This window comes from Athene noctua, chromosome 18 (assembly GCF_965140245.1).
Source record: "Athene noctua chromosome 18, bAthNoc1.hap1.1, whole genome shotgun sequence".
Taxonomy (NCBI): domain Eukaryota; kingdom Metazoa; phylum Chordata; class Aves; order Strigiformes; family Strigidae; genus Athene; species Athene noctua.
The window spans coordinates 10,697,402-10,711,655 of record NC_134054.1 but is presented as its reverse complement, the minus strand read 5'-3'; the positions used below and the strand labels follow the sequence as shown (position 1 = coordinate 10,711,655).

Below are 14,254 nucleotides of genomic sequence, written 5' to 3'. Positions count from 1 at the left end.
GTGTTCCACACAGAGATATTTTTCTCATGGTTTAGGTAAAATACAGTTTTTATTCTGTGTTGTTTGGAAATGCCATACTAAAAAGCTATAAAAATATCCACTTACTGTGTACAAGAAACTACACAAGAGAGGACATCTCTGCAACACGATTAATTTACTGTTCCTAGTAAGAAGTCAGATTTACAAAATCTCTTAGAATTGCTAGTAAAAATACTTGTTTATCTGTGCCAATTAGTTACATGTGAACTCCCACATTCCTGTGGTCCAGACTAGGCCAGGTACAAGGGACAAGGTCCTTCCCAAGCTGCCAGTACAAACATCTTTTTGTAAGCTTACTCTTTTTCAGACAAGCCATTTAAAACAGACTATGGTATTGACTGTAGATTAGAGGCATAGTGTTTGGCAGATCCCTGAATTTTAAAATGGAGGAAGGCAAAACAGGCAAAGGAAATATGGAAATGGTATCTGAGAAATTCCGTGTCAGCAGCTTAGCAGTAAAATTGTATGGATAATACCTTATTATATAGTGCTGTAACCTTTTACGTACTTTGTAGAGTAGTACTAATAGGAGTAACAAACCCTAAAAACAACCGATAGTTGCCAAGAAAGACAGAAGCATATGTCTTTAGTCAGGATAAAGTCTCTGAATTTAGTTTTTACTAGATCCGGACATTTTTAGTGTAATCACAGTAATAATATAATAAATTGAAAGTAGTTTAGTTAACAAAGATTTAACCTTTAAGAAGCATCTGAAGAAAATAGGGGACGTATGACTTGAATATCTGCAAACAGCTGTGTTTGTTTCTAGCCGCCAGAACCAACTTAAAGATCAGCAACACCAGCAGCAGCAGCAGGTAGTGTCCCTGTGTCAGCTTCCAGATGAGGCAGAGTGTCTGACTGTGCCGAGGTACAAGCGAGACCTAGTGCAGAAACTCAAGATCCTGAGGCAAGAGCTGTCACAGCAGCAACCTCAAGCTGGCCATTGTCGTATTGAGGTCTCCAGGGAAGAGATTTTTGAGGTAATTTGAGAATTTGACCCATTTCTTAACACTGAGGGAAGGGGAGGAGGGGTGTTCGTAACTGTCTAAAGAAGTCACTCAGAGGAAATTTTGAAGTCTGGAGTTAAAGCTGGAATTTTACCGGTGGCAAATGGGAAGAGGAAGCGTTTCAAGGGAATGTTAAGAACAGTTTTGTACTTAAAGTAGATGTATTTACTCTGTAGAGAAGAAGAAAAACGAGGCTGAAGATACCCAGACTGTGTCAGGGGCTGAGGAAGGAGTCCAAGCACAACACAGATACTGTCTGACTTCTTCCTTGAATATAAGAACGTTGATGTCTGTTACAGGGAGAACGTTACAGTTTGAAAACCAAACAATTATTAGTGATATTTCACCTGTTGTAATGTCAGTAAAATGACTACTGGATAGCATTCATCGCTGAAGTTTGGATTATTTACAGAATCACAGAATCATCTAGGTTGGACAGGATCTTGAAGATCATCTGGTCCAACCATTAACCTACCACTGACTGTTCTCAACTACACCAGATCCCTCAGCACTGTGTCAAAATATCTCAATTTGGGTTGATTTTTTTTTTTCCTCAGAATCAGATTGATTTTATAAATTGTCTAGGCTTTTGAATGATCAGACATGCCCACAGTGGGATATCTGCATTTTATTTTGTGACATTATTCAGCAGAATTCTGCTGATTTGATACAATTATAATTCACTGGCTTTTTCTGGAGAACAGTCTGTCTTCTTGAGAACTTTAGCACCCATCCCACCCACAAATGTGATAGGCCCCACTGTGTTGTCACATTTTTTTCCCAGCTGAGAAAGGTTTGTGTTGGTCTTCCCTTTGGAGACAGTCAAATCAGTTCATAATCAACTAAAAGAGAAAGGGAGGAAAGGCTGCTGTACTGTAGCAAAAATGTTCTTGTTCTGAAAACAAAGCTGAGTATGCTGGGTCCCAGACACACCTACCTCTTCTGTTCTGCAAAGCCAAAGTTTGGGGCACTGATACATGACATAAATAGAAACAAAGCTTTTTAAAAATTCCATTCTAAAAATTAGCATTTGGTTTGCCTCTTTCAGCTTTATTTTTGCGTCTTCTTGGTGAAGTCTTACTGATGGGAATAATTCTGTAGGTGTACTGGGATGACATTGATGCTTCTATACTTAAGATGCTTCTTGAAGGCTTGCCCATGTGTTGTACCCAGAGTAGAAGCTCCACTGTTGGTTTTCAGACTGCAAAAATTGAGCCGTTGTGCAAAACAAAAGGAATTTACTGACACAGATTTTAATTTATTATGAGTTTTATGTGAGAATTGGAGAGTGTTCTGATCACTGTACACCTCTGGAAATTTAACATAAGGTGATTCATCTCACATACCTGTTTTATTTGACAAGTGTTATCACGTTTGTAGGAAACTAAGTAACAATCTGTGATTTGAGAAACTGGTTAGTATCTAGGAAAATGACATCCCCTTTAATGGTATCCCCTTTGGACTCAGAGTCTGACACTCCCTTATTTTCTAATAAACAGTCGTAGCTTCTTGTCTGTAAAAAACAGTCAATAAAAGAAAGTGTTATGTGTTTACAGGAATCCTACAGACAAGTCATGAAAATGAGGCCAAAAGACCTGTGGAAACGATTAATGATAAAATTTCGTGGGGAGGAAGGCCTTGATTATGGAGGTGTTGCCAGGTAAAGAGTCCATCCTCTGTGTCTGCCCTCACCAACTACACCTGTGCTTTGAATCCTAAACCAGCCGTGTATCAGCTTTGTTTCTTTTTACATTAGCCTTACTCGTATTTATTTCTGTAACAGATTGTATGTCAGAAGAATATATATTTTCAGACAGTCTTTTAAAGGAAAAACTGCATCAAAGAAAACAAATTTATTGGAAACGAATCAAATTGCATGTTACAGATCACAACAGACATCTATCATATATGCGAGACAGGCTTTTGGTATCTATTGAGATGACTGTATTTTTCTTTGGTTAGTAAAGCTTGGGTATCTGAGAACTTATACCACTAAATACTTGGCTTTGTGGCAGAACTTTGATCAAAAAAATATGCTTTATTGCAAATTCTTGCTACTGTTTGAAGCAAAATGTTAAGAACTAGCAGTTAGTAGGCAACTTGAGTCTGTCAATAGTCTGGGGTTATTTTCACTTGCTTAGAAAAAGTGACATTCATTGATTGTATGAAGATTTTCTTCACGTATTAAAACAGCATTAGGAATTGTATTGGCCAGTTGCACAGGTGCTGGTTTACTTCACTGAAAATATTCCCCACCTCTGGCATGTGGATTTACTCTCTCTAAATGAGTGTTGACTCATTGTTTGTATTTTTTTTTTTTCACTTTTTTACCATTAGTATTAATTTCAAAGTACAGACGATGCTCCCAAACAGCCCATCTTCTATGTCTGTGGTTTGGTTTGTAGCAGGTAACCCCTGGGACCTGGGCTGTTAGCTTGCCTGTCTCTTCATGAGTTTGCAAATGGCCAATGGAGTTTTCACTTCATCCATTCCTAAATATTTTAACATCCTAATTAGCCATAACTAGCAAAACAGTCTTGTTGACTCAATTGTTTGATGATAATAACAGTGTTTAAAATAAAGAAGTTACAGATGCTGTTGTGCACTGTTTTCCAAAGTATCTGCTAGTAGTTTTCAACATGGGTTTTGTTTTGAGTCTGCATGCTGTGGAGCCTTTGCCATCTTCCATACGGGAATACAGGAAGACCAAGCTAGAAATTGTTAGTTTTCCCAGTTCTTAGACCATAATTTACTGATCTGTGAACATGTAATTAAAATTCTAAGTAAATATATCCATTACCTGAAGATGGTTTATATTAAAAGCTTTGACTCCAACATCTCTGAGGTATATACAGTCAACAGAATACAGGGTCTTGTCTCGGTGTGTAATGGATGAAGGAGAGTCATAGTCAGAAACTCTCTTGGAAATAAGTAATCTGGAGAACAATCTTGGAAAACTGGGACATTCATCAACTGTCAGGTGCTGTGTAGTTACTGAGCCAATAAAAATAATTCTGATTTCAGCCTTACGTGTTCCGAGATAACTTTCTTCACGTTTATGTTTAACAGGAAGATTAAAAAAAATCAATACTATTCTGAAAAGATCCTCAGTGTAGGAATGCATTTGTTTAAAATCATACTGTTTTGCAAAGATTCTCAGTGTAGGAATGCATTTGTCTACACAATAAATTATTTTATTTTCTTCAGGGAGTGGCTCTACCTATTGTCACATGAAATGTTGAATCCCTATTACGGTCTCTTCCAATATTCCCGAGATGATATCTATACACTGCAAATCAACCCCGACTCTGCAGTCAACCCGGTACGACTGGTGACATGAGTTCTGTAAATCATCCTTTTGTGACTAGAAATGAAATCCATCTGGGGAGTGTTCTAGACCTAGGAACCTAATCCTCATATTAATACTGCTAAAGACTGAATTTGTGCAATAATATGATAATTTCTTCTTAGTACTGATCAAAGAAACTTCTCAAATGTGTTCTTAATTTTCTGTAAAATGTTGATTTATGTTTCCTTTGGGAGAAATTAAATTTATTTTGATTCTTAGTAGTAAGATTTGTGGACTGGAAGCAATATACTCAATGTACTGTGTATAAAAACAAACAAAACAAACAAAACGCTCTGGATATGGGGTTTTTGTGGTTTGTTTTTTTTTTTTTTTTTGTGTGTGTGTGTTGAAATTTTATTTCACGTTCAGCAGATATTACCTGGACGTCTTACTTAGCTGAATGGCTTAGTCTCCTCTTTCTATTCTAGGAACACTTATCATATTTCCATTTTGTTGGACGGATAATGGGGATGGCTGTGTTTCATGGACACTATATCGATGGAGGCTTCACGTTGCCTTTCTATAAGCAGTTGCTAGGGAAGCCAATTACTTTGGATGATATGGAATTGGTGGACCCTGATCTTCATAACAGCTTAGTCTGGATACTGTATGTGCTGTGTATTATATCTTACAATGGTAGAGTTCTCTCTCAGTTAACATGTGATGATTTTCCTAAATCCAGTTGAAAATAAACAAAGTGCATTTTGATCTCTTGCTCAGGCAGATTTAAGAAACGTATTTCTTGCACAGTTTAACTTCTTTGAGGCTTAACGTGCTCAAGGTATTCAAATTTGGGGGGTGGGGGGAGATAAATGTTTGCTGAGATGTAAAGTGTTCAGTCTGTACATTTTAATTTATTTTGCCTATTATTAACAGTAACATTATTAAAATATAACATTGAAACTTTGATAATGGTTTTAAAATAATAACATAGTAAAAATGTGTTCGCTTTCTGCTTCCAAGCAGTGATTTGGAATGCTATTGAAAAACTAAATTGTGACGTCTGTCAGATGTATTACAGCTGTAATATATATTTGCAGAATATGTTTTCCCTGAGTCACTTTCTTATTTCTTTCCACCAGGGAGAACGATATCACAGGAGTCTTGGACCATACGTTTTGTGTAGAACACAATGCATATGGAGAAATTATTCAACATGAACTGAAACCCAATGGGAAAAGCATCCCCGTGACAGAGGAAAACAAAAAGGAATACGTCAGGTATATCAATATCTTTTCTTAAAGTTTTATTATATTTCTTGTGGTGGGGAGGAACTTTTACTTATTTGAAGTAGTTGAGGGTGTTGGCTTTTTCCAAGTGGTAGTGCAATGGTGGTGGTGTGTGTATTCCTGTCGGGCCGGTTTTTTTGGCTGGATAAATTGCAGGTTTATTGTATTTGAATACATCTTTCACAAGACCAATTTGCACTTGCTTGCAGACTTTATGTAAACTGGCGATTTTTACGAGGAATTGAAGCTCAGTTTCTGGCTCTACAGAAGGGATTTAATGAAGTAATCCCACAACATCTGCTGAAGACATTTGATGAGAAAGAGTTAGAGGTCAGTCCACTAATGTTATGTCGTCAAGTGTAACAATAAAAGCCTGAGGCATTCTTCTGAGACTGAGTAACGTGCGAAGTTGTATCCCCAGTGCTTTAGGGGTTTGCAGGTGCACTGTTGCAAGAAATACAGTTAGCATAAGGGGTTACCGGGTCACGGAGTCACTGAGCCTGCATGTACCTTCCACCGAGAGCTCTAAGAGTGTTTCTCAAGGTGATACCTGTCTCGTGGCAACTGCAGAAACGGTGGAAGAGGAGACCCTCTCCTGTACCTGAAAACCCAGCTGTACCGACTGAAAAGTAACTGCGGGGACCTCGGATTGTCTCAGAGTGTGTTACTCCAGCAGAGGTGCTGGTGCATATTTCTCACGGTGCAGTTTCACAATATTAAATTCAGTGCTGCCAGGAAAATAGGCTGTCACTCCCTTCCACCTCCTACCACTTGCTCCCAGCCCTTCCAGCACACTGCCCTGACTTTGGTGTCAGGCAGCTGTGTGGTTTTGCAGACCTGAGTTATGCCAGACTAGATTGGCCCTGTACATACAGCATAAGGAAAGGTGCTGTCACCGACAAATGCGCTACAAAACGTCAGGATCAGCATCCAAACAATATCCTCTCACGGCAAATCCCATAGATCCCAAACTTGTCTTAAACTGCAATCTAATATACAGTCTGTTAGCTGTGGAGCTGGGGTTTTTGCCATAAAAAATGGCCACAAGGTAAATTATTCATGCTTTTCTGCTGTTCACTGTACTAGAATGTTAGTGATTGCTCTTCTTTTTGCCTGAATATTCTCATTCAGCAGCAGTGAACCAGCCGTACTGTTAACCCAGAGTCATTTTGCAAATGCAAAATAAAGAGAGGGGAAGATCCAGTGTTCTTGGTCACTAGAAGAAAATCTTCATCATCATATTCCTTCTGAGCTTAAACTGATTCATTGTGGATCTCCATTTTAGAAGCACGGAAAGCTCTTTGTCAGGAGAGGTCTGATTTGTGTTGTGTGTGGTATGACAAGAACAAGATTACTTTTGAGGGTCCAAAGTTAGAGCAGCCAAACTACACCCTTAGCTATGCTCCAGAAAGAAATACTGAGTTCAAGTGTGGATTATGCACTTTCACACATGGGTAGGATCTGTGCTTCTGTTATTTAATTGACAGTTCAAGACACTTTTGTATAAGCTTATAAAATTACTGATTTTTCAATTTGAATTGATGCCATTTGAAAAGTGGATTGCATGCTAAGTAATATTTAAAAAAAAGAAAAGTTTTATTTCTGCATTGCTTAAGATTAGTGAGGGGTTATAATTTGCCTTTAAAGGTATAAAATCTATCAATTTTGTTCAAAATTAGTTCTTCATCATTTGGCTAGCTCCAAAACTATTTTTATTGATCGATAATGAAATATTATATTTTAAATTTACAGCTCATCATTTGTGGACTGGGAAAAATTGATGTTAATGACTGGAAGGCAAATACTAGGTTAAAACACTGTACCCCAGACAGCAACATCGTGAAATGGTTCTGGAAAGCTGTGGAGTTTTTTGATGAAGAGAGGAGAGCGCGACTTCTCCAGTTTGTGACTGGCTCATCCAGAGTGCCTCTGCAGGGCTTCAAGGCATTGCAAGGTAACGCTTCTCCAGAAGGAACTGCCGAGGGCCCCTACTCGGAGGAAGCAATAGGACACATCACAGAAACAGTAGCTGAAAATGAGGCTGGTGGGCTGTAACGTGACTCTTTCAGAGCGATTTTTAATGGTCTGATGAATAACAATCACAAATCGTCTTTTTTTTGTGTGGTTGTTTATTACCTTGTTATTCAGCTGTAAATGGCTCTTTTGTTTCAATGATGCACTTCTGTCTCTGGCAAGAAGTTCTGACCAGCTGAGATCTTGGTGAGGAGATCTTTGGTGGGTTTCTGCTTATGTCTTTTTTCTAGAAACCTGTTTTTCAATTTCTGTCTTGTACAAGCCCTCATCACCTGTACAGCTCTGGGACCAGAAACACCAACATGCAGTGTTCTTGCCATTCTGCCAGCAGAGGCACTTGGTAATGCTGACTGTTTTTACTGTAAGAGTGACATAATCACCGGCAGCCCGGGCCGCGGGAACAGTCACCTTAATTACCGACCTGGCCTGTCTTCTGAACTTCAGTGGAAGCTCTGGGTCTCTGGTGCCGCAGCTCTGGCTGCAGCCCATACTGCTCTGTTAAGGGTAGTTATCCAATTTTACCTCTCACAAGATGAGAGGAAACTGCCCGGGGAAGACATTGCCCGTAAACCATTTTAACAGGTAGAAGATTCCATCAGAACACAAACGCTGTGGTAACAGCTGCCGCATACAAAAGCCAGTTGCTGTTTCTTCCTCGTTATCCCTTCATTATCAGATAGAAGCCCTTGTCTTCTTTCTTCTCTGTTCTTGAGGTCTAAAATATTCAGGTGCATTAGAAGCTCAGGAATATTGAGTTTTTTAAGACCCCAGTTACTTTAAGCTAAGTGTGGTACTTTAAGTGGTGTTTAAATAACATTGCAGAGGGTGGAGGGACTTGGGTCGAACTGTGTAACTGTTAACCTGTCAGAGTAGTTACAAGTTACATTAACCCCACTGTTGATGTGTGTCCTGTTACTAACAGTGAGCTGTTTGGAGAATGGAAATGGAAGTAATAGCAGCTTAATGTCAGCTGCTCTGCAGGCTTTAGAATGACTATACTGGTAAAACAAGTATTTCTGTGCACAAATGAAACCTCCTTTCCTACAGATTTGGACATAAAGGTTGTCAGGTTTTGGACTGGGTTGTACTAACACGGCACAGGCAGCTCACATTCTCGTTTAACAGCAGAGTCCCCATGAGAAAGACTGTGGATTATTTTCTTTAATGTCTGCTTCCACAGGCAAGAATTCGTTTTACTAAGGTTAGGGCGTTTGTAACCTTTGCTGTCCTGTGTGAAATCTGCAGCGTACACTAAGTCTAAAGGGCTGCTGTCCTGCGGTCTTTGTTCTTTAGCAGAGAGGTTAAGGGGATCTCTGTATCGTCAGATTAATTTAACAAAATCACAAGAAGTTGGTGTTATGATCTCTATTGAATTTGAATGGAATCGGCCACTACTCAAGACCAGTTATAAAATGGGGACAAATACAGCTGCAGGTGTTTTGTTCTCTAGGAAAGGTGAGAGAAATTCGATTAAAAACTGTGTAGAATTATACAGGGCACTGTGTCAAACAGGTGGTTTGTTCTTTCTTATCAGTGCTTTGTTCTTGTTTATCTTTCAAAGGTTTAAATAACTGCATGGTTATCCTGTGCGGGTGGAGGGGAGGAATCTGGTAGGCACTGTGAGTTTAAGTGTTTTTCCTGCCTGTTTACGATTTCAGGGGTTTTGTGCATAGCTTAACTTTTTTTTGTGGTTTTAGTTAGTTTGTTGTTGTTGCAATGCAACAAAGAAATACCATATTACGCAATGGAGTAGCATCAGAGATATTTTCTGAATTTTCAGGTGCTGCAGGCCCACGACTATTTACAATACACCAGATCGATGCCAGCACTAATAATTTGCCGAAAGCTCATACCTGGTAAGGCTTTCCTTTTCTTCCCCTCCTTTTCTGACATAATAAATGCAATCTGCACAGAGTAGTAAAGGTGTGAAAACTAGAGATTTGCCTTTATATGAAGTCCCGTTGGCCTTGTTAAGCATTGCTTTGTCATTTTCTCAAGTACATTAAATAGTGTAACATAACTTTGCTAGGTGATGCTTGAAGTTCCAGAGAGCTGAAACTTTTCTGCCTTCCCTCCACAGCTTTAACCGAATAGACATTCCTCCTTACGAAAGCTATGACAAGCTATACGAGAAGCTGCTAACTGCCATTGAAGAAACATGTGGGTTTGCTGTGGAATGACCCTTCACAGGCTTACCTGAGACTCTATTTATACTCCTGTCAGCCAGAAAGCCCTTCCCTCAGCCAAGACTCAAGAAATGCTTGAAATACAGGAAACTTTCCCTTTTCTACACTAGGACACTGGGAGGGAAAGGACACCTTTGGAATTTTTTTTTTTTTTTTTTTTTATTTCAAGAAAATAGGTTCTGTGGTTCCTGCCATAGGATCATTCAGCTGCTATTAAAAACTAATATCTTGAACATACAGAATGCTGACTTTTCCTACATTTCAACAGTTAAGCAGTATTCTATACTTAAAGACTACTATTTTTGTAAAAGGTAATCTATTATATTTGCCTACCTGATTTCTATTCTCAGATACCAAGACACAACTTCAGCAGTCGGTACAAGTCACGTTTCAGCCTGTTTTAAATGTATGATACTGAACAGCATCTATACCTGCTATTTTTGGAAAAAATATTTTGGATTATTCTAACTTTGCATAAAATTGGCTGAAAGAATCATTAATCTTTTTAATTAAAGCCACTTACATGTTAACTGCATTTTCTTATAGTAAAACATTATATTCTGCAATGTAAATTCAACTTAAATGTTACCACAGGGGGCTTTTTTATATTTTTCAAGCATGAATTACAAATACGATGTTTTGGGGTCCTATTTATATCACTTGTCAGATTCCTTAAACAAAATTTCTAGTGAGTGACACATACTGTATTTGGTACAGTACTTGTGTTAATATGTGGAATAGACCTTTTTTAATGAACAGTAGATGTTTTGATTTTTTTAAAAACAGCATTTTTCTAACAAGTCTGTCAAGAGGTGTTTTTTTTGTTGCTTTTGACTTGAAATTTAAACACTGCATTTTTCAACTTTTTAAGCATGCTGATGAGGTGATATTTGACAGCAGAAGCCTGTCAGCAGTTTGTTTCAGAACCCATCCTGTCCAGTCAACCAAAGTTTGTTTGAATGCAGCCAAATCGAGTTATATATTTGTTGATGCTAAAGATTTATCAGGTAAAACATGTTGTAATCTTTGTCTAGCTGCTCGTGACACGTGGGTTTAAGTTACAACTGAGGGAAAAAAAAAAAAGGTGTATTAACTGAAATATGTGTAATGTGCTTTGAAAATGAGGTTTTAAAAAGCACATAATTTAAATTATTGATTGTAGGGATGGAAGTAAGTATATATATGAATTATAACATGGGTTGATCTCTTCAAAGGGGAATAAAATGCACTACCAGTAGAGGGAACTAAACTTTGAAGTTAGTTTGGGAATTCTCAGTTAAGATCTGTATGATCTGCTTGTGGTGTGTAGATAGATCAGTCTGCTTAAGAGATGGTGGCGTTCTCCTCTCAGCAGTGAGACTATTTGGAATAAGTAGCAGGTTTTTTTCCAATCAGTGTTGTGGTTTTTTTTTTTAACTTAGGTTACAATTAATCATCAAATCTGCACTATTTTTACACTGCCAATGAGAAGAAAGTCAAGGGTATTGAAAATGCTAAAAGAATGGGATGTAAACAGCTGTTCCGTTTTTGCAGTGTAAGGCACACAGTGAACTAGCTAATTCTGTCTGTTCTATGGAGCTTGAACTTAATTTTGTTCTGCCAAATCTGACTGCCACAGTGAGTAAACTACTACTGGATGTTGTGTTTAGAATAGTGGGCGACGGACTACTTTTGTAGAATTGTGGTAAGAATCTGGTGAGCCAAATCCACATGTTCTTTTTTTTTTTTTTTTTTTTGTACAGCTGTTGCTGGAAGGTTTGTTCTAAGAGACTTGCTTCCCATTCTGGGCTGGCTGCAGAGATGAGGCTACTTAGGGATGTAAATGTAAAGCCAAGAAACTTGCTTTGACAGCCAGGTTTGAAATATATCAGGCCCATTTTTACTTCATTTCAAGGGACTGTTGCACTCATGTAAAATGGCTGGTACCTTTGCATCTACAGTTGGGATCCCTAATTCAAGGCTTTCAGGTGACACTGTTACCAGAGAAGCTTCCACTACATCTGTCCAGGTTGCCTGGGAGAACAAAGTAGGTTGTTGCCCAGTGTGTTTCTTACTCAGTACTGCTGCCTGTGGTTGGGACCACTGCTTTAGGCACTCCCAAAGACCTCTTCTCACCCCCCGGCAAGTTTTGAGGTATGATGTGAATTACTATTTACAGAGACTTCACAGAGACAGGTTCTTTTGACCACTGTTCACAGGATGGATACTCCAATGTCAGCTAAGTGAGTTATTTCCCCACCCCGCTCTTGCTCAGGCTATGGCTGCAGCCTCCCTGGTCGTGAAACAGGAAAAAAAAAACGTAAAATCCGCTTTGATCCAGCTTTTGGGAGAAGTCAGGACTCTGTTAGGTGATCTGTGGGGGAAGGCCTGCTGCTGTTCCCTTTGCACCAGACAGCTCTCCTCACCTCACCTCAGCACTACTTAAAGACTGTCCCTGTAGCGTGTCTCCTGCTCACATCACCCATACCCACCTCCCAGGAACTTTCTCCCTGCCAACCTACTTAGGCCAGGAAATTTATTAAATGCATCGTTCTGGCCATCCCTGTGTCCTGAAAGCATTTTTGAGGAGGGAGGAGATGAGCTCTGCAGAATACAGACTCTAGATCAGATGATTAATACTATTCATTTTCACAGCAGCCTTAGCAGTACATCTGTTTGTTCTACCAAACATTTTGGTATGGCATAGAGAATTTTTTTTAACTGCCACAGATAAATATTGTAAATTTAATATATTATAGACAAAACTAGATAGACAAATCTACATTTGACTTTCCACAGCTGACAGATGAGGATGAATATACCAAGTATTTTGAGTGCCTTTCTACCTTCATAATGACTGAGAGCTTTAACTAAAGCACCTCATCACCTAGTCAGATGTTTATCTGAAAATGTTAAAGGGTTGATTCCTTTGCAGAATTTTGTTTCAAGATCATGTCAGCTACTTTCCCCTCAAAAAGGTGCTAAGCCTAATATTGCATTTTAACCTTGGACTTTCACCCCATGATTAATGTGAATATTTATTTCAATGTGTCCCTCTTACTGGGTTTTACTTTATCCAGTCTTTAGTTGTTTTAGAGAGATGTCACATCATGGTTTTATGCTGTTGCTTTTCATTATGAATGTTTAATTATGAACAGTGACTTTTGTAGATTTCAAATATACAGTACACAGTTGAGTTTCAGAGGATTTAATTTCTCGGTGTAAAGAGTTTTGTAATGGTGCTTTGTACAGTATGTATTCTAATTTTTTTTTTTGCACATAGTTTCAGTTTCCCTAAACTGATTTATTTGTACCAAATTTTTGTGTTGTACTAAAGTCCAGAGCACACAAGCCGTTCTTAAATTCTTGTTCTACAACACTACATCTGTATTGAACTTCTGGTGCGTTTAAACTGGCTGCATTGATGGAAGTAAAAGCTTTGCTTCTATATCATAAGTATGCATCATACAGCTTAATGTAGCATGCTCCAATGGCTTCAGATTTTAAACAGCACCATATAGTTAACAGGTGCCATTTGTTGTACTTTACACTATGTAGTAGGTTTCTGGCTCTACCACATCCTCAGAGCTTTGTCTGTAGTTGTAATTAGTTTATACAAGTGTAATTACTCCTCCACAAACTGACAGTTCTTAGTTTATCATTTCCATTGTATTTATTACAGAGTGTTTTAGCATTGGTATCATTGTATTTCCACCCAGCTGTTACATGAGCTTTAACAAAAAAAAAAAAAAATCTGTATAAAATGGTTTTTAAGTACTTAATGTATGTACCCATGCAGAAGTTGAGCAATAAATTGTATGCTGTTTGCACTGTCACAGCATCAATGGTTTTAAAAGTTTTAAGTTTTTCTTAATCAAATATTTACTTAAAAATGATATTGTTACATTTTAAAGTAACTCAGCTTTGTTTTGGGAGAAAATACTTAAAACTTGTTGTCTTTCTACATGCTGTTATGTACAACAAGGATTGTGCTAAATGTTCTAATCAAAGCAAAAAGTGGTTTCTTTACTTTTGGCTGCCATGTAATGGTGTGCATGTCCTGGCAAGGACTTTATCTCAACATCGGTGAATAGGTCTCCTCTCAAAATTCAGCAAAGCTAAACCATCTTTCTTAAGGGAAGAAAAAAGGTAAACCTAGTAAACACTTGTTAGATTTGATCAACTTAGCTGATAAATACTATCCCTTAGAGAAAGACTTCAAATTAGCCCAGCTTATAGCAACTCCCTGGAAAGGGTTGTTAAGAAAGTCACGGTGTGGGGTTCGTTGTTGTGGAGGTGTTGGGTTGGGTTTGAAGTGAGGTATACCATGCTCTAACTGCTAGCTGGTTTATTTCATCAGTAAAGGAAGCGTCTCCAGCTGCTGGAGGCTTTTTTCTTCCCAATGCATGAATCTTAAATCACTGTGTTCTC

At 38.4% G+C, this 14,254-nt stretch overlaps 1 protein-coding gene across 1 annotated transcript in view; it reads left to right on the top strand.

Moving 5' to 3' along the window:
- SMURF2 (SMAD specific E3 ubiquitin protein ligase 2) overlaps positions 1–13,840 on the top strand; it is a 67,326-nt gene extending 53,486 nt beyond the window's left edge. The window contains exons 11-19 of the mRNA XM_074921816.1: positions 809–1,019; positions 2,603–2,706; positions 4,254–4,368; positions 4,824–5,002; positions 5,478–5,615; positions 5,834–5,954; positions 7,377–7,578; positions 9,439–9,514; positions 9,739–13,840. Coding sequence (XP_074777917.1) covers positions 809–1,019; positions 2,603–2,706; positions 4,254–4,368; positions 4,824–5,002; positions 5,478–5,615; positions 5,834–5,954; positions 7,377–7,578; positions 9,439–9,514; positions 9,739–9,838 — 1,246 coding nt within the window. The 3' untranslated portion in view covers positions 9,839–13,840. The remainder of the gene's footprint in view (positions 1–808; positions 1,020–2,602; positions 2,707–4,253; positions 4,369–4,823; positions 5,003–5,477; positions 5,616–5,833; positions 5,955–7,376; positions 7,579–9,438; positions 9,515–9,738) is intronic.
- Positions 13,841–14,254: the final 414 nt, after the last annotated feature.